General features: G+C 38.0%; 1 protein-coding gene across 5 annotated transcripts in view; it reads left to right on the top strand.

Moving 5' to 3' along the window:
* NAALAD2 (N-acetylated alpha-linked acidic dipeptidase 2) overlaps positions 1 to 17,695 on the top strand; it is a 56,123-nt gene extending 38,428 nt beyond the window's left edge. The window contains exons 13-20 of one of the 5 annotated variants that reach the window (XM_079789239.1): positions 1,983 to 2,046; positions 3,143 to 3,210; positions 5,540 to 5,631; positions 6,788 to 6,878; positions 8,544 to 8,808; positions 11,072 to 11,153; positions 11,988 to 12,080; positions 17,102 to 17,695. In XM_079789239.1, the coding sequence (XP_079645365.1) occupies positions 1,983 to 2,046; positions 3,143 to 3,210; positions 5,540 to 5,631; positions 6,788 to 6,878; positions 8,544 to 8,808; positions 11,072 to 11,153; positions 11,988 to 12,080; positions 17,102 to 17,291 (945 nt within the window). In that variant the 3' untranslated portion in view covers positions 17,292 to 17,695. The remainder of the gene's footprint in view (positions 1 to 1,982; positions 2,047 to 3,142; positions 3,211 to 5,539; positions 5,632 to 6,787; positions 6,879 to 8,543; positions 8,809 to 11,071; positions 11,154 to 11,987; positions 12,081 to 17,101) is intronic. The other 4 variants (XM_079789238.1, XM_079789240.1, XM_079789237.1 and 1 more) reach the window with 4 other exon arrangements.
* Positions 17,696 to 18,949: the final 1,254 nt, after the last annotated feature.

Raw genomic sequence — 18,949 nt, forward strand, 5'->3', positions numbered from 1 at the left:
TCTCTGTCGAGTAACTAAGTTCTTAAATGTACAAGGTAAGCTCATGATTCTTAAAAGGCATGTGCACTATATAAGCACTTATTCTCCCTCCACCTTCCTCTGTGTATCTTTTGTAAGTCCAGATATTTTTATAAGTCCAGATTTTAGAGGGTTGTTGGAACATGTCAAACATTTCTTGGCATTGGCTCTAGTTCTTAAAATGTTTTCCTCCTGACTCATTTTCTCTTAACTTTACTTTAAAACAATATGAATCAAATCAGCATGGGGGTAAAATCACAAACAGTTACCGGTCTATCACTTACCTCTTGATTCCATTTATATCACAAAGTTTTATTATTACACTAGGAGCCCGTTGCACGAAGTTTCGTGCAATAGACTTTTCCTTCACCTGGCTGCCGGCACCAGTTATCCGCCAGCAGCAGTTTTCCTCTGCCCCCCCCCCCCCCACCAGAGCACCTCCCGCCAGCACTATCGGCCACCTCTAGAGGAACTCTGATCGGGAGGCGCTCCGATCGGGCGGGTGGCCAGAGGAAAATTGCTGCTGGCGGAAAACTGGTGCCAGCAGCCACGCAATCGGCCACCCCGAGTTCCACCACCATTGTCTTCCGCAGCGCCGGCCTAAGCAGTGCCGGCCATTTAAGCCGGCGGTAGGAGCGGGGGTCGGGGACTCGCGAGTCCCCGCCCCCCGCTCCTACCGCCAGCCAATCGGCCACCTGGAGTCCCGCCCCCCAGCCTCCCGCTGGCCCAATCGTGGGCGTAGCGGAGTGATGGTAATTAGCATATTACCATTTTATTAGGTATGATTGCTTTTACGAACATGCTTTTTGGAAGTTGACTATTTAGATGAATCAAATTTTATTAAGGTCATTTACATTTAGAAATATGTAATTTCATATGAATACATGTATACATAAATACATGTCTCTAAAATTTTAGCAGCTTAAAATAAAGATCAAAGAAATCTAAGATATAAAATAATATGCTTTGCATTAATTTAAATTCTTGTTGGTTAAAAGACAATTTCAACAGTTTCTAGTTTTCTACCATGTTTTTCAGCATATTTAACAGCACACTTTAAGTAACTAAGAAATCTTCCTTACAAACTCTGACCCTGTATCTCCCCGTAACAGAGGTAACTATGGTGTGGCGTGTGTGGGCAGTGCAGAGAAGTGGCAGTCCTCATTTGTGCCATAACCTCTCACAGCTTTAAATGCTTTTTATTATAGTAAGTTCTTATAAGGTAGTAAGTGAGAGAGAAGGGCGCTCTCGGCATATTCCCGTCTGTGTGTGACATTCATCTTCTCTGCTTAATCTTTCTTGTGGGGGTGTGGAGAGGGAGAAAGTCAGAATCAGTCTTGTGTTTGTCCCAAGGTCCTTCCTTTTCTCCCTCTAGTTTTGTTCTGTCTTCCTCTCATTTTTTTTGTTTGTTTTTTTGTTCATCTTCTAATTAAAAGAATAAATGAAATTTTCTATTTTTCAATGTTTTGGTGCTTCCTTATTTTTCACTTAAAATGATACATTTATTTGGGTATCCATTATCAGTGGATCTCACATCTTCAATGCATATAAGGATTGCCAGGGCACCTTTTGGCAAATACTGATTTCCAGGCCTTGCTTTCAGCAGTTCTTAGTCAGTAGGTCTGGGGTGGGGCCCAGAATCTGGGAGCCTCGCCCCTTCATATTCGGTCTGGTTTAGGGAATCACAGAACCACACATTGAAAGTATTTTTTCTCTGGGCTGCCTCTATTGCTGTAAACAATAAATAGCTACAGCAGCACAATCTTTTTCTTTCTTGTTTTAATTTCATTAATGTTGTCAACCAACCAGTTATCAGCATTTTTCAGAAATTATGGTCGAAGGCAAAGGTATTTGATTCTTAAAAAGTATTTGCAGACCACTTTTATACTAAATTGGTTTATTTTGTTTCCATTCCCACAACTGTAAATACGATGAATTAAATAACAACTTTGCTTCAACTGTAGGAGAATGCAAAAACACTCCAGGAGAGAGGCATCGCTTACGTCAACTCAGATTCATCGATTGAAGGTACATTTAATTTATAACTAAGCTATCGAGCCTTATTTCTTTAGGATATTTACCATTTGGATTCCTATTTAAAACTCCAGTATTAACTACATCCTTCCTATAGAGGTATTAAAAGAATCTGACTAGCCCTAGCTGGTTTGGCTCAAGTGGATAGAGTGTCGGCCTGTGGACTGAAGGGTCCCTGGTTCGATTCTAGCCAAGGGCACATGCCTGGGTTGCGGGCTCGGTCCCCGGAGCGGGGGCGTGCAGGAGGCAGCCGATCAATGATTCTCTCTCATCATTGATGTTTCTATCTCTCCCTCTCCCTTCCTCTCTTAAATCAATAAAAATATATATTTTTAAAAAGAATTTGACTAAAATACTTAAGTGGTTTACAGAATATTTCACATAGAAATACTTTCTAGCCCTAGCCAGTTTGACTCTGGCTAGAGTGTTGGCCCACAGACTGAAGGGTCTTGGGTTTGACCTTGGTCAAGGGCATGTACATTTGTTGCAGGCTCTATCCCCAGCTCTGGTCTCTCTCATATCAATGGTCCTCTCTGTCTGTATCCCTCCCTTCCACTGTATAATGTCTTGCTATATACTAACTGAATGAATGCCACAGCCTTACCATTTATTTGCTGAACACCCTCTAAGAGACACTGTGTTAATGACCCTTACAATATGGTAACTGCTGTCCTAGCCACCAAAGTCCACTTATACCTTCTGTGAAGAGTGCACTGCAGTCTCTCTTGCTCCTGAATAACTACTTCCACCCTATTTACATTTTTGATTGATTGATTTTTAGAGAGAAGGGCGCGCGCGTGCGAGAGAGAGAGAGAGAGAGAGAGAGAGAGAGAGAGGGGGAATCTGTTGTGCCACTTATTTATGCATTCATTGGTTGATTCTTGTGCCCTAACTGGGGACTGAACCCTCAACCTTGGCATATCAGGACAATGCTCTACGAAAGTATCTGGCCAGGGCTCCACCCTATTTTCAATTCCCAGAGAGTGATCCCATTGAAATTTGTTATATATTTATAATTAGAAAATAAAGTTTAAATATAGATTTGAATTTCATTTGAAAGTATTAAAATACTCGGTGCTTTATTTTTCAGGAAATTATACTCTCAGAGTTGACTGTACACCCCTTCTTTACCAATTGGTGTATAAACTGACAAAAGAGGTATATAATTAGATCTGTCTTATGCTTTCTGATGAATGGACTAGCGAATAACACTTTTTTCTTAATTAGCTGTACTTATTTTTAAACTGGTGACAGACATTACTGATTTGTATAAGTAACAAAGCAGAACAAAAATCTCTAATACACTATGTGACATTACAATTAAGATAGTATTGCTAGTGTCTGTTCTAATAAGTTTGTATTGTGTCCACTGAGCTGGAATGGAAAAGCCTTGGTTCAGAGATTGCCTTGGCTACTCATTCATTCCACAAATATTTATTGAGTAGATGCTAGTTATCAGGTCCCATAAAATAAATTATAGCAGCAACGATGATAAAATGACAAGGTCACTGAATCCAAATACTTTGTAATCTAGAGAGGATACAGACCCATAAATGAGGAATTACAGTTCCCTGGAATATTGGATCCTCTATACAATGGAGAACAGTTATGGAAGAGAACCTAAAGTCCCAAGGTAGATGGGGAAGTTGGGAAGCATCAGGGGATGTTTACAGATTAATTAATGCTCAGGCTGTAGAACGGAAGGATGTGAAGGTGAGGGAGAAGGCGTAAGCAGAGGACATAGATCTCTCAAAAGATGTGGAGGATGAAAGAACACACTTCCTGACCCGGAGGTAGCACAGTATGACCTAAGCACAAACTACGTTGTGGGAAGATGGTGAGAAATGGAGCATGACAAATCTACCAAGACTCAGTAGAAAAAGGACTCTCTTCTTCTCCTGTAAGCAGATGATTACAAGCTTATCAACCTCTAATGTGTGTTGTAAGGTGAGGTGGTAGGGAGGGCTGAGTTTAAAATATATATATATATATATATTTATTGATTTCGGAGAGGGAGGGGGACATAGAAACATGTTTCTGCATGCCCCTCACTGGGGATCAAGCCCATAACCTGGGCCTTGACCAGGAATAGAACCATGATCTCCTGGCTCATAGGTTGATACTCAACCAATGAGCAACATTGGCTAGCCTGGGAGGGCTGAGCTTAAGAGAAGAGCCTCCATCTGATAAAAGCAAGAAATGGGACAAGGTGTCCATGCAATGGAGGAGGGACAGCAACTATGACAGTACATATAACGGAGACAGAAAAATCTGACCCAGGGTGTCCAGGACAAACAGACAGGGTTCTGTTTAGTGCTAGACTGAGACGGCCTGATTCTAGACAATAAAGAGAATTTTGCAGGGAATTTGGTCCAAGCAGATTGTAGGAATTGGAGCAGGACTTCAGCTATTGCAAATTGGCAGGAGCTGAGTAGATCCCAGTCAGATGTCTGGAAATGAGCAGAACATCCCTGCAGCTACAGCATGCTAGCGGGGGGGGGGGGGGGGGGGGGGAGGTTGGGATGCTTCTGTGGAGTGCCTAGAATGTACGCTGAAGACCTCCTATGTGGTGATGAGGGAATAACCCACTCTGTATAAAGGCCAGAGAAGACAGCAGAGATGATGTTTAAGTTGAGATGGGCACCATTCTACCCATTTCCATAGGTAAGAAAATTAGGGTTTAAAGCAAGACACCAAAGGTGTCTGAGCTGATAAGTAAGGTCTGCCTTGGGTCCATTTTTGAACAAAGCAGAGCTATAAATGAACAAACTTCAACCAATATGTGTGATAATATGGATCTAAAATAGAGATGGTCAGATTCCACAAGTTCACATTGTTCCAACACATGCCCCTGCTTTTTCTTAGAGTGGAAGAAAAAAAGCAAAGTATAAGTGTGTTTGTAAGGATTCTTTTAACGAGGGTAATAAAAATGTTTATGTATACACAGAGGCTCTTAATATTCCCAAATAGAAATCTGAGATTTGTAAACCTATCAAATCCCAGCTTTATTCAAATATAATCAGACTTTCTAAAATAACATTCCTCCTCACCCACCACCAGGGTTGGTGATAAACTAAGGTTTATAGTGACAGTTTCAAGCTCAGCTTCCTAACCTAATCTGTTGCCTGAGGACTCTGCAATTCTTCCCAGACAAAAACAATTTACTCTAAAGTAAATATATCTAATTCCCTCCCCCAATACTTCCTACCAAAAGGAATCGAAATTGCTGAATGACATTTATTAAAAATATGAATCTCTGTAAAAATGTACTAAAACAAGCAGGAAACTTTATCCTAGTTATTAGGCAAAATTACCAATAGGCAAGCATCATAAACAAGAATTTGGGCTGGATATTTTTCTTCCTATTTCCAAAAGCATATTTTTCTACATCAACATGCGTATAGTTAGAAGTTGATGTTAACATGTGGTTTTATGTTGGCATAAATTTTGTTGCTTCTGCTTCCAATTCCCAGTATTTTCTTTCCAGATCTCCAGTCCCGATGATGGTTTTCAGGGTAAATCTCTTTATGAAAGCTGGTTGGAAAAGGACCCTTCATCTGAAAATACGAACCTTCCTAGGTAAATTACTTGTTTGTATATTTTCTACCACAGGATAGATTATGAATTCCCCTTTGCCCCTTGTGTTCCCCAGGCATGCAATGCTCAGGTGCCTCATCAACAATTTGAGTCAAGACAATCCTACAGGATCCCTCTGTGCAGCCTTTGCTGTGCTGATCAGCCAAAACAGCCAAGTCTTTTAACCCACATTAGAGCAGAGATCTAGTTTCACTAGATTTTAGTCAAAATTATTTTGCTATATTATTAGGCATTATTTTGCATTCTTATGCAAAATTTCACTTAGGTATGTATTGAATACATTAACAATATAGGTATGTATTGAATACATTAACAATATAACTTCAAATGATGAAGTTAAAAAACAAATGGATTATTTCTCAATTTAATGGGCATTATCAATAACTACCAAATTGTTAATCATACCTGTTAACCAACTTTAGACTGTAAGTATTAATGTATTTCTTAGTTCATCTCAGTCATGCAGCAGTTTTCCTAAATTCATTTTATATTTATTTTCTACTTCAATGCTATTTCTAAAAGCAGCAGATGATGTAGCGGTTTATGGCTTCATTCCATATTCCAAATACATCTGTGAAAGTTTAAATGTGTTTCCATTATAAGTGTTTCACATACTTAAATAGAAAAAAAAATTTAAAAGTAGTATATAGTTAGGTTCTGCATGCATATGTAATTTTATATTCTGCTCTATTATGATTTTTCCATGTGATTACATTATTATAGGTAATATATGTGTATAGTGGTTTCTTAATTATATGCAAAGAAATATACTGTAATTAGACTTCCTCATTGTCATTTTCTGATTAGTTCATAATTCTCTGAGGGCAGGAACCATATCTTGTTTTCCCCTCTAAACAAATACCATAAGTGCAGAAAATATGGAAGACAGCAGTCACTAGACTGCGGTCTTTGGTGGCACTGCCAAGCTCTGGTTGTGGTCAATGCAGATGTTTATCACACCAATATCCAGCAGATGGCACCGAAGTGTCTTGGGGTGGTATACCTTTTCCTAAATCCTATAAATGTGCCATTAAATTCCTTCTAATCTTGGGATGGGTTTCACTGCCCCATCTATTTAACTTCATATTATTTATTTATGCATTCTCTCTCTGTATGTGTATTTATATTCTACATCTAGAATTAACAAGCTGGGATCTGGAAGCGATTTTGAAGCTTATTTTCAGAGACTTGGCATTGCTTCAGGCAGAGCCCGCTACACTAAGAATAGGGTAAGCGATTTTATTATTTTGGGTACATAGGACCTCATCCACATCCTTTTTGTTAAGAATTCTGTCATTTTGCTGTTTGGTACAGGCACCGGTGGACATGTGGCCTGTAAAGAATTTCAGGGATAGAGACAGACTGCATGTCCCTTTGCAAATGGATTCGATAGTAATTTGGGTGATTTTGTGATTTTCATTGCCAGAGTTATTCAGTGCAGTAGTAGTTGACCAAATAATGTCTGGGACTTAGCTAGTGACCAATATTAAGCTAGTGATCAATATTAAGTAGTAGTTCACATCCTTTTCCTGACACAGGCATTGTTGGAAAATCTCATGGTCCTAGTCTGGTAGGCTTTGATGTGCTTTTCCTGGAGAAAATGTTCCGGTGGAGAATATTTCTGTTACAAGGAATGCGGCTAAGATTCTTTATTGTTACAGGCCTCTCCACATTCCCATACTGCCTGTCATCTGCGTCCAAGCTCTTGAATAGGCAACAATACAAGTTTCTTTTCATTTTTAACTTGTTCTTGGTTTGCATGATTGCCAAACACATTGATGCAGTGGTCGGCAAACTGCGGCTCGTGAGCCACACGCGGCTCTTTGGCCCCTTGAGTGTGGCTCTTCTACAAAATACCATGGCCTAGGCGAGTCTATTTTGAAGAAGTGGCGTTAGAAGAAGTTTAAGTTTAAAAAATTTGGTTCTCAAAAGAAATTTCAATCGTTGTACTGTTGATATTTGGCTCTGTTGACTAATGAGTTTGCCAACCACTGCATTGATGATATGCAAGTACTTAGGCAAGCAAACGTGTTATATATTGGTTTATCTATGTTATAAATTATCATAAATCACACTGAATCCTAGAGTGAAGAAAGCAAAGCAAAGTATAGCTTTGCAAATTGGCAGGAGCTGAGTAGAGTAGACTTGTCAGATTTTAATAATTTTCAAATCATATCTGCAATATAACGTCTTGCTTGTATAGAATACAACTAAGAATGAAGCAGAATAACTCAAAATAAAGGCATACATTTGTATATCAATACTCATCACACTTAATACATAAATGATGTGCTTTACCTCTTTCATTGCCCTTTCATTTTTATACTCTGTTATCATTCTGAACAATGTTACCTAGTTACTAAAACAATGCAGATTAAAAACAGAATACTAGACAGAAGGATATTGCTTTTAGTCATACTAAAAGAGGAGAAAATGACTGCCTGATAGCAATGAAGATACATAAAAACTTAAGAAAGACCTAAGAAATTTAAAAAATATGTATTTACACAGAATACCACCATGTTTTTATAATGCTAATACTTAAACGGGTTAAATGGCATCTGGTTATGCACTATTTGGGGAGTCAGGGAAGGAGCTTAAATACATCCTTCAGCTACATAGATACTTAACTGCCCAGAACCTTTCATTCCCAATTGTCAAGTGTACTCCTTTGCAACTTGAGTATTAACTCCTTAATCTTATCAGAAATACAGTAAGTAGAATTTTCAAGTCGCAGTATTTTGAATGAAGATTACATGAATTACATAATGGTAACTTTTTTTTTTTTTTACTTCATTGCAATGAAACTCAAGAGTGTCATATAGTTGTATTTTTTCTTCAATCAATTTGAATATGTAATGTTTGTACTTGGTCTCCCCCCACCCTTTCTTTAGAAAACAGATAAATACAGCAGCTACCCGGTATACCATACAATTTATGAGACGTTTGAATTGGTAGAAAATTTTTATGACCCTACATTTAAAAAACAGCTCTCTGTGGCTCAATTACGAGGGGCACTGGTTTATGAGCTTGCAGACTCTCAAATCATTCCTTTCAATATTCAAGACTATGCAAAAGCTTTGAAAAACTATGCAACAAGTATCTACAATTTATCCAAGAAACACGACCAACAATTGAAAGACCACAGAGTATCATTTGGTAAGAAATGACTGAGCAGGTATTCCATAATCTTTAAGTTAGAGGTTTAAGATATTTCGTATCATCAATGTGTGCTATTTCATCCTAGAATTTATCCCTGCCTCACTTATTAGTGTGGCTTCTAGAAACAAATTTAACATCCAGTAAAGACTGTGATTTAATTTGGTATTTGTAGGCTGAATCCATTTTGCTAAAGTTAGTGCTACAATGTTGGTGTTTCCCTGTATTTCTGACTTTAAAATACATTTACTGTTATAAGACTACTCTATAGATGCAGTACACCATCACACAAATATTGGAAAGTAGAGAAAACCAATTCCACTACATATATAATTATTATTGCATATGTCTTTTAACCCTTTGCACTCGCTTGCTTTTTTCTCGATACCTTTATTTTAATGCTAACCGTGTTGAGTCACACTCAACATCCGAGTGCAAAAGGTTAATGTTTGTCTACATGGAGGATTTTTTTTTTTTTACAGTTTTAAGCATTCTTTCCTTGTCCATTTGGCCATTTTGTGGGTGCTGTTCTACAAAACATGGATGAAATAGTGTAGTGTAGTAGCATTGGGTGTGGTTCATATTCACTGTGAGACCTTGGGAAAGTTACTTGAGCCCTCTGTGTGTTGTCAATTTTCTTATGAGTGAAATGGTAAAAAAATATACGATGTTTCCAAGATTGCTGTGGAGATTCAGTTGTTTGACACAGAAACAATGGTGACTGACACTTAGTGCTCATAAATTGTTACCTATTATTACTGGTTTCTTATTCTGAGTATATATTAGCATATAACGTAATTATCAAATTTGTACTGAATGCCTATTGTGTACCAAGTACTGTTATTTCCTGGACTATATATGGATGTTTAAGATAGTCATTGTGCTCAGAGCTTAAAGTCTCATGTGGGGAAGAAGTCAAAATGCAAGGGACAAGTTATTATACACAGAGAGCACTGCTATAGGAGCACAAAGGTCAGGAATGACTTTTGAATATTATTACATAAGAATTAGTATTCTTCAGAAAGTTATGATGAGCAGCAGGTACTAAGATCTAGAAATAAATGAAGCAAAGACAATTTAGAAAACTGTGTTTAGACATGAGACAAAATATAGACATAGCAGGGTCTACAGCAAGATGAATATCCATAGGTCCATGGCTATCCAGCATCCAGTTCTCTACCTAAATGCCCTGATTTCCTCTTGGCAAATTACCTTTTATCCATTTGTATAAGTCAAATTGATAAGAGAAACCACAGTTAGAGTGGAAGGACTCTTTATACAATTGATTCACCTGTTTACCTTCTTAAGGACCTAGTCTGATCTATTAATACCTTGCTCCCCGTATTTCCATCTCAAAAAATTCTTAAAACCTTTCCTATCTTAAAAACATTTCCTTTCCTGATGTGCCCTACTTACTTCACAATCAAAATTTTTCATTTAGTGCCAGGAAAAAAACATAGTCCCTCAACTATTTTAATGAAGGAATGATGGATGGATGGATGGATGACCTACACTCCCCACCTCCAGTTCTTTACCTCCCATTAACCAAACCACTGCACTGTCTTCAAGTTCCTACTATTGTAGTGAAATCGCTCTTGCCAAAATTTCATTTACCTGTGTAACTAAATCCCAGGAACATATTTCAGTTTTCATATATCTTGATTTCTACGCTTCTTTTGAAATTTAAAATTCCTTCTTCAACCCTCTTCGTCCTTAGTGCCCATAATATCTATTATTAGATTTATACATGGTTTAAAACAGCAACAAAAATTAAAGTTTATAGAATATCTAGGGCTAAATAAACCTGGTTTTTAATACTGAATATACTTAAATTGAATGTACTATAGTAGGTCCTCTAATAATGTTGTTTCATTAAAACAGTCTAGTTTTTATCAATTGGCCTATGGTAAAACTGGTTTCATTATATGTTGCCTTGTTTAAAGTTACAGAACCTTGCCTTGTTTAAAGTTACAGAACCTATCAATGATATTGAGAGCTTACTGTCATTAGTAGTGGTGTGAATGATATATGCCCTAGATTCTTGAAAGTTATTTTCTTAAGAACCAATTTAGCCATTTTCTATCTGACACTTTGTCACAATACTTGAAACAATTTCCATGGTTCTGCCAGAAGGATCGGTATAAAAATGGCTTCAATATTATTCAATCATCTCAACCTGGAATGGGAGGGCAGGAAAGCAAACCTCTGAAAGAGGAAGCGCTTGTACTTACTCATTTCCCTCCTGCTTTTCTACTTTGGAAAGATGCCTTATTTTCTGCTGTGCAAAACTTCTCAGAGGCTGCTTCAGATTTCCACAGAAGACTTACAGAAGTGGATCTTAATAAGTAAGTTTCCAATGTAAAGTTCCCCTGCTGTTTTAAAAAGCAACCTAGTCACACACTTAAGCATTCAACACTAAATCACTGCTACTCAAATTATGGGCAGCCTTATCTTTATTTAATACTAGAGGCCTGATGCATGAAATTCATTCAAGAGTAGGCCTTCCTTCCCCTGGCTGCTGGCACTGGTTTCCCTCTGGCCACTGGCAGGCACCCAGGACCCGGGCTTCCCTTGAAGCCCTGGCTTCGTCCTGAAGGATGGAGAGACATCCAGAAGGGTGTCCGGTCTAATTAGCATATTACACTTTTATTATTTAGACTAGAGGCCCGGCGCATGAAAATTCATGCACTGGAGAGGGAGGTCCCTCAGTCCTGCCAGCCCCCTCTCACAGTCCAGGAGCCCTCAGGGGCAGGTGACCTGGCGATGAGGGGAAGGCGACGCCCCATCAAACCTCTGCTGCTGCCACTGCTGGCAGTGCAAGCCTCGGTCGGTCCTGGTTACTTGAGCCTCGGCTGGCCCTGGGCAGCCACCATCCGAGGCTTGCCTGTGCCTCGGGCCGGCCCTGGGTGGCTGAGGAGACTGGGGTACTCCAGAGGCAGGTGCTTGGAGTGGCTGGGCCCGCCTGGGGGCAGGCCTGGCCTTGCTGCTGCCCTGGTGGGGCTAAAGGGACTGGGCGCCACCATCTTTGAGGGCGGGGCAATCAATTAGCATATTCCCTCCTTATTGGCTACGGGCACTGCCATCTTTGAGGGCGGGGCAGTTAATTAGCATATTCCCCCTTTATTAGATAGGATGGTTCCATGGTAAGAGTTGTAATGATCTGTTTCTTGTTCTCAAAGTCCCATGGCAGTGAGAATTGTGAATGACCAGTTGATGCTTCTGGAAAGAGCATTCATCGATCCCCTTGGTTTACCTGGGAGGAAGTTCTACAGGTAAGGAAGCAATGGGTGTTCCACTAAAAAATACTGCTTTCAACTATTGTCATCATGTGAGTGGAAGGTAAATACATGTATCGAGAGGAACATGAAAAAGTTTATGCAAAACAGTATAACTTGTAATATCAGAAAAATTAATTTTATGTTTATTGCTCTGCTGTAGATATAAGTTATGACAGTTAAAAAAGAACTCTTCATAACAAAGTCATAGAATCTTAAAGGGGATCTCATAACTCATGTGGTTCAGCATTCTGCATAAATCTTTTCTATAGGATCTCAGATATAGGCAAACCTCATTTTATTGAGCTTCACACATGTTGCCCTTTTGCTGGTAGAGGGTTTTGCCTTCAATTTGTAAAAAAGACTGCGAAGCTCTCTTTACTGTGATGGTCTGGAATTGAACTTGCAAAATCTCCAAGGTGTGCCTGTATCTAGACATCCAGCCGCTATTTGAATCTTCCAGTGATGGGGTGCTTACTACCTCTTAAGGAAGTTTTTCCTATAAATTTCCCCCCTTTGATTCTGTTCTCCAAAATCAAATAGAATAAATCTAGATCTATTTTTATTTAACATTTTAGGTTTTTGAAGATGGCTCTCATGTTTCCCCTGAAGGAATTGCCTTTTTTCTATCTAGAATTTTTGTTTATAACTAACAACAGGCAAAGGATTAAAATGATATATTGGCTATTTTATTGGTATCAAACAAACATGTTCATATTATTTATGATTTTATAAAAATAGCAGCCATTTACTGAGTGTCTCTCTGAGCTAAATCTTCTATATACCTTAAATCTACAAGCCTATGGGGGGTGAAAACAACTATAATCTCCATTTACCTCTGGGGCACTTGAAGCTTAAAGAAATAATTTGCCCAAGTTATACTTAGTATGTAGCAGAGCTAGACTTGAAAATCCTGTGTTTATTATTAGTTAGATGTTAATACTAATCCTAATATTTCTAAGAAAGGCAACAAACAGCCTTATAGAATAGTTTTCACCATCTTGAGATGAAAACATCCTGGAAGTCACTTACATATGTGTAAGTGAACTAGAATATGGATTTTCTGATTCTAAATGATAGGTATCATTTTCCCCTCTCCCTTTGCTTTGCTATAAAGCTGGCGCTGCCATCTTTTCTCGTCTTACTGGCAGGTGCCATGTTTATGCTCTCCCTCTGTGGAGCTCCAAAGCACTAGTATCTCGTGTTCTGGTATTTATCGCTGCTGCCTAGGGAACAGCCTGGAAGGTTTGGTTCTAGAGGTCTCCACCTGTAAGTTACTACACACCCCCGTCTTCCTGAGAAAGCATATTGAGGTGTTCTCTTTCTGCCTCACTCCAGCATAGTGATTTCTCCCAGAAAGGAGGGTATACCCTTTGTCTGGCACCCCAATTTGTGTAGCTACTGCCAGGGACAACTCTACCTTGCCTGGCTCTGGTGGCTAGTGGGGCTTATGCTGGCAGGTCCCACAGGACTGTAACCAATGGAGAAGTTCTTAAACAGCTCCCACCTTCACTGCATGAGGCCCAGGAGTGCAGTCTTCCAGTGAAAGAGGCCTATAAGCTTATCAACTACAGCCTGAGGGGTAGGTTTCCAATTAAACACACATCTAAGGGTTAACTCTAAACCACACCAGACATGCTCAGTGGCTCGTGCTGTCTCTATGCTTTTCTCTCGTGCTCCAGAATCTCTTATGTGTCTCATGCCCCATTTTTACAAATGAAAATAGTAGTAAAATATGACATCAAAAACATATTGGTGCAGTTGCTTTGAGCGTCGTCCCATACACCAAAAGGTTGTGGATTTGATTCCTGGTCAGGCAGGTATGGGAGGCAACTAACTGATCGATGTTTTTGTCTAAAAATCAAACATATCCCTGAATGAGGATAAAACAAAAACCATAAAATCTGTTTAGAAGGAGAGTAAATACATTTTTTATAAGTATAAATCATTGTATGTTAGCCTCATGGCAGCCACAAAGCAAAACCTACAGTATATACACGAATGAGAAATATAAGCATACCAATAAATAGCCAGCAAACCAATAGCAATGAGTGCATACCAATATTTACTTCAAATGTAAACTTTCCAATCAAAAGACCAAGTGGTGAAGAGTTTAGAAAGACTCACTTGAGAAGGACACACACAAACTAAAACTTATGGAAAAAGATACCCCATACATGTGGAAACCAAAAGAAAACAGAGTAGCTCTACTTATATCAGCCAAGACAGACATCAAGGGCATTATATAATGATAAGAGTCAATACATCAAGAATAAATAACATCTCTCTATATATGTGCACTCAATATAGGAGCAACTATATATATATATATTCAGGGATTTCAAAACCATACTTACATGGATGGATAGATTAACAGACAAAATTAGACTTAAATGATATATATAGATGTATAGAAAACATTCCATCCAAAAGCAACAGAAAACACATTCTTCTTAAGGATAGATGATATATATATATATTAGGCCACAAAACAAGTTTAACACATTTAAAATCTGATTTCCCAACCACAATGGTATGAAACTAGAAATCAATTACAAAACTGGAAAGTTCACAAATAGGTGGAGATTAAAAAACATGCTACAGAACAATTAATAGGCCAATCTAGAAATCAAAGAATACATACCAATCTTCTCAAACTCATTTTATGAATCCAGGACTATCCTGACACCAAAACCAGACAAGGACATCAGAAAAAAACAAAATTGGAGGCTAATATCCTGATGAACATAGGTACAAAAATTCTCATCAAAATATGAGCAAATGAAATTAAAAAATACGTTCAAAGGATTATACACCATGATCAAGTGGTACTTATTCCAGGAATGCCAGGATGGTTTACTATATGCAAATCAATGTGATACACCACATTAACAGGGTAAGTCATATCTCAATAGATGCAGAAAAAGCATTTCACAAAATTCAACATCCATTTGTGATAAAAACTCTCAACATAATAAAAGGCAATATATATATATGTGTGTGTGTGTGTGTGTATACACACACAAGCCTGCTACCATATACTGAGTGGTGAAAAGCTGAAAGCTTTTCAGGAGTAAGGCAAAGATGGCCATTCACACCACTTTTATTCAACATACTATAGAAAACCCTGAAGACTACCAAAACCTGTTAGGACTAAAAAATTCATTAACATTGCAGGGTAAAAAAAAATAAAAATACTAGTATATAAACAATGAACTATTAGAAAAGAATATCCAATTTATAGCTGCAATAAGAATAATGCACTAGAAATAAATTTAAGAATGGAGGTAAAAGACCTGTACAATGAAAACTATAAAATTGAAATAAAGATGACTCAAAGAAATAGTTCATGCTCATGGATGGGGAGATTTGGCATCATTAAAATGTCCATATTTCCTAAAGCAATCTACAAAATGAATGCAATATTTATCAAAACCCCAATGGCATTTTTTCACAGAAATAGAACAGAAAGTGTTCAACTTGTATGGAACAAAAAAAAAAGACCCTGCATAGCCAAAGCAATAAGAACGAAGACAGATGTGTCACACACCCTGATATCAAACCATACTACACAGATACAGCAATCAAAACAGCATGGCTTTGGCAGAAAAACACACAAATCAGAAACAGAAATACACCAGACACATAATACCATATGATCTCTAATATATATTGAATTAAAACAAAACCACACACACACACAAACCAGCTCATAGATACAGAGAACAGACTGGTGGTTGTCAGATGGTGGGGGATGTGCCATAAGGGTGAAGGTGGTTAAAAGTTACAAACTCCCAGTTACAAACTAAGTCATGGGAATGTAATGTACAGCATGATGACTATAGTTAACAATACTGTACTGCATATTTGAAAGTGGCTAAGAGTAAATTTTTACACATATGGGGCAAGTTTAGAGAACTTAGATAATTTGCCAAAGACCACAGAGGTGTTAGATGCCAGGTCAATGATTCAAACAAGGTTTGAATGATGTTTTATAACACTCTCCCTTCACAATTCTCCAGAAGAGGGTAAGTGTACTGAGGAATATCTATGACCTGTATCTCTAATACCTCAACTTGTATATATGTCACCATGTCGATGCTTACAGTGTAGCACTTAATACTCATTTTAGCAAGAAAGAGCCATTTGAAATCATAGCAAGATTTAAAAGCCAAGAGTGATAAAACCTGATGTACTTTTGGAAATCTAAGTAACCTTATAAATTTATCTTTGATCATTAACATTGACTTCATACACCTCCATATTTTTTCATACAGTATTGTCTCATATAGTTTAAAGAAACTGTAGAATTTTAGTGTTGGACAAAATTTCTGATAAAACTGTTTCATTAAATATGTAGCTTGAGCTACTGAGATGAAGTTGGAAATCTACTGCAAAACTTTCCTTCATATGAGAACTTAACTGTATCTTTGTGGGCAACCCATATATAACTGTTTTATCTATGTAGAATGGGCTTCATTATCCTTACCATCTATGATATTTTTGGGGAATAACAAGCTTCTTCAGTATTGCTTTTTAATGGCTGAAGAGTACTGGGAACAACTGTCATTCTTGTTGAAACTCTAAAATGGGCAACACAAAGATAAATTACTGTTTTCAATCTCCTCTCTGTCATTAAATATACCCACATGTATATGTATGTATATGTATATATACATATACATACACACACACACACCCATAAAAGACACATTCTATCACTATGGCAGTCTAGACAGTTAGACAACTAATGCTCCTAACTTAAAAGAATCTAGTTCCATTCCAACCGTATGGGTTGGCAACATGATATGACTTAAGAGACAGATCTTAGCTCCTTTGCTTAAAAGTATACTGTTACATAAGTATCTCAAATCAATTATGACTTTATTTTGGAGTAATAAAAGTGAATGCCAGGAGAGAAAGAATAATGAAAAGGGAACACATTTAAAAAGGCATATAAGGTATATTTGTATAGTTTTCAGCTCAACCTGTCTTATGTGTTTTGTTTTTCCTAATAGGCACATCATATTTGCTCCAAGTAGGCACAACAAATATGCTGGAGAATCATTTCCTGGGATCTATGATGCTATGTTTGATATTGAAAATAAAGCAGACCCACGTTCAGCCTGGACAGAAGTAAAGAAACACATTTCTATTGCAGCCTTTACAATTCAAGCAGCAGCAGAAACACTGAAAGAAGTGGTATAGTAAGGTCAGCCAAGTGGCCATCCATTAAAAATATTACTGGAAGTCTGAAGATAAAATCTGTGTTTATCTTTCTTTTCATATCATGTTTGATTTTAGACTTCCACCTTGTTCATCTGCAAAGTGTGTCCTGGTTCTTTAAAAATGTATAACTTCATCATGTGTGTTATTAACAAAATAAAACCAAAAACTCCGTTCATGTGGCAGAAAGAGACAAAATAACTGAAAATTCCCTAAAATAAAATATGGCAAGGAACTTGAAATCTCAGACATTCTGGTAGAAATTTAAAATGGTATAACCACTTTGGAAAAACAGTTTTGTCAGCTTCTTATAAAGTTAAGCATATACTTACTTTATGACTCCAAAATTCTACTTCTAGGTATTTACTAAAGAGAAAAAGTGAATAAACTTTAGCTTCACCTCTACTGAATAATAAATGTGATAGGTAAAAAAAAAAAATAATTGCCACAAAAACTGTATCAGCACCAGTAAACTTTTATGCAGAGACTACTGAACCAGAATTATGGGTAAATTGACTAAAGCTTGAACAAGCTTGTTCAATTAGCCAAAAAGAGTTGAAAATAAAAATTTAAAAAGCCCTTATAGGCAGGCACACTAACTACAATAAGAAGTGACCATTCAAAGTTTGACTGCAAGAGAAACTTCCCCTGGTACTTTGCTTGCTAACCAACACAACAATAAAATAGTGGGAGTACTTAGTTTAGGGCCAAAGATTTCCTGAATATCTCAATATTAGCAGAGGGTATCTCACTGATTTCCCACAATAACATAACAAATAATGGGATTCAGCAAAAGCAGTTCTGAAAACAAAGTTAAAAGTGATAAATGCACTTATTAAGAAATCAGATCTCAATAATCTAATTTTGTATCTCAAGGAACTAGAAAAAATAACAAATTAACCTCAAAGTTAGATCAGAGTGGAAATGAATGAAATAGGGATCAGAAAAATACAAAGGATCAATGAAACTGAAAGCAGATTCATTGAAAAGATAAAAGCTGATGAGTCTCTAGCAAGACTAAAAATTAGAAATGAAAAAAGAGACTACAATTGATTCTACAGAAATATATCCTATCTAATAAGAGTAATATGCAAATTAACCATCACTCCACGACAAAAATGGTGGCGCCCATTGCCACAAGATGGCGGTGCCCAGTCCTCTCAGCCCCGCCGGAGTCCCCCAGTCTCAGGGAGGGCTGCCACTGACAGCCTGCAGAGTAAGCGGTCTGCCCGAATGCTGCCCAGAGACCCTCCTGACCCTTGATAAGAAACAAAAACAAATTCACTCCCCACATCCGATCCCCTGCCAGCGCCGGCAGCCTGGGCTGGGGTCTCAGCCTGCGAGGGGCGCCGCACCCTGCGTGATCCCCTGCCAGCTCCGACAGCCTGGGGTCTCAACCACTGAGTTACACCAGCCAGGCAGATATGGAGGAATCTTAAATGTTTCTCTTTTTTTGTTTAAATGTATTTTATTGATTTTTTACAGAGAGGAAGGGAAAGGGATAGAGAGCTAGAAACATCTATGAGAGAGAAACATCAATCAGCTGCCTCCTGTACACTCCCCACTGGGTATGTGCCCCCAACCAAGGTACATGCCCTTGACCGGAATCGAACCTGGGACCCTTGAGTCTGCAGGCCATT

This window comes from Cnephaeus nilssonii, assembly GCF_951640355.1.
Source record: "Cnephaeus nilssonii genome assembly, chromosome: 13".
NCBI classification, from domain to species: Eukaryota; Metazoa; Chordata; class Mammalia; order Chiroptera; family Vespertilionidae; genus Cnephaeus; species Cnephaeus nilssonii.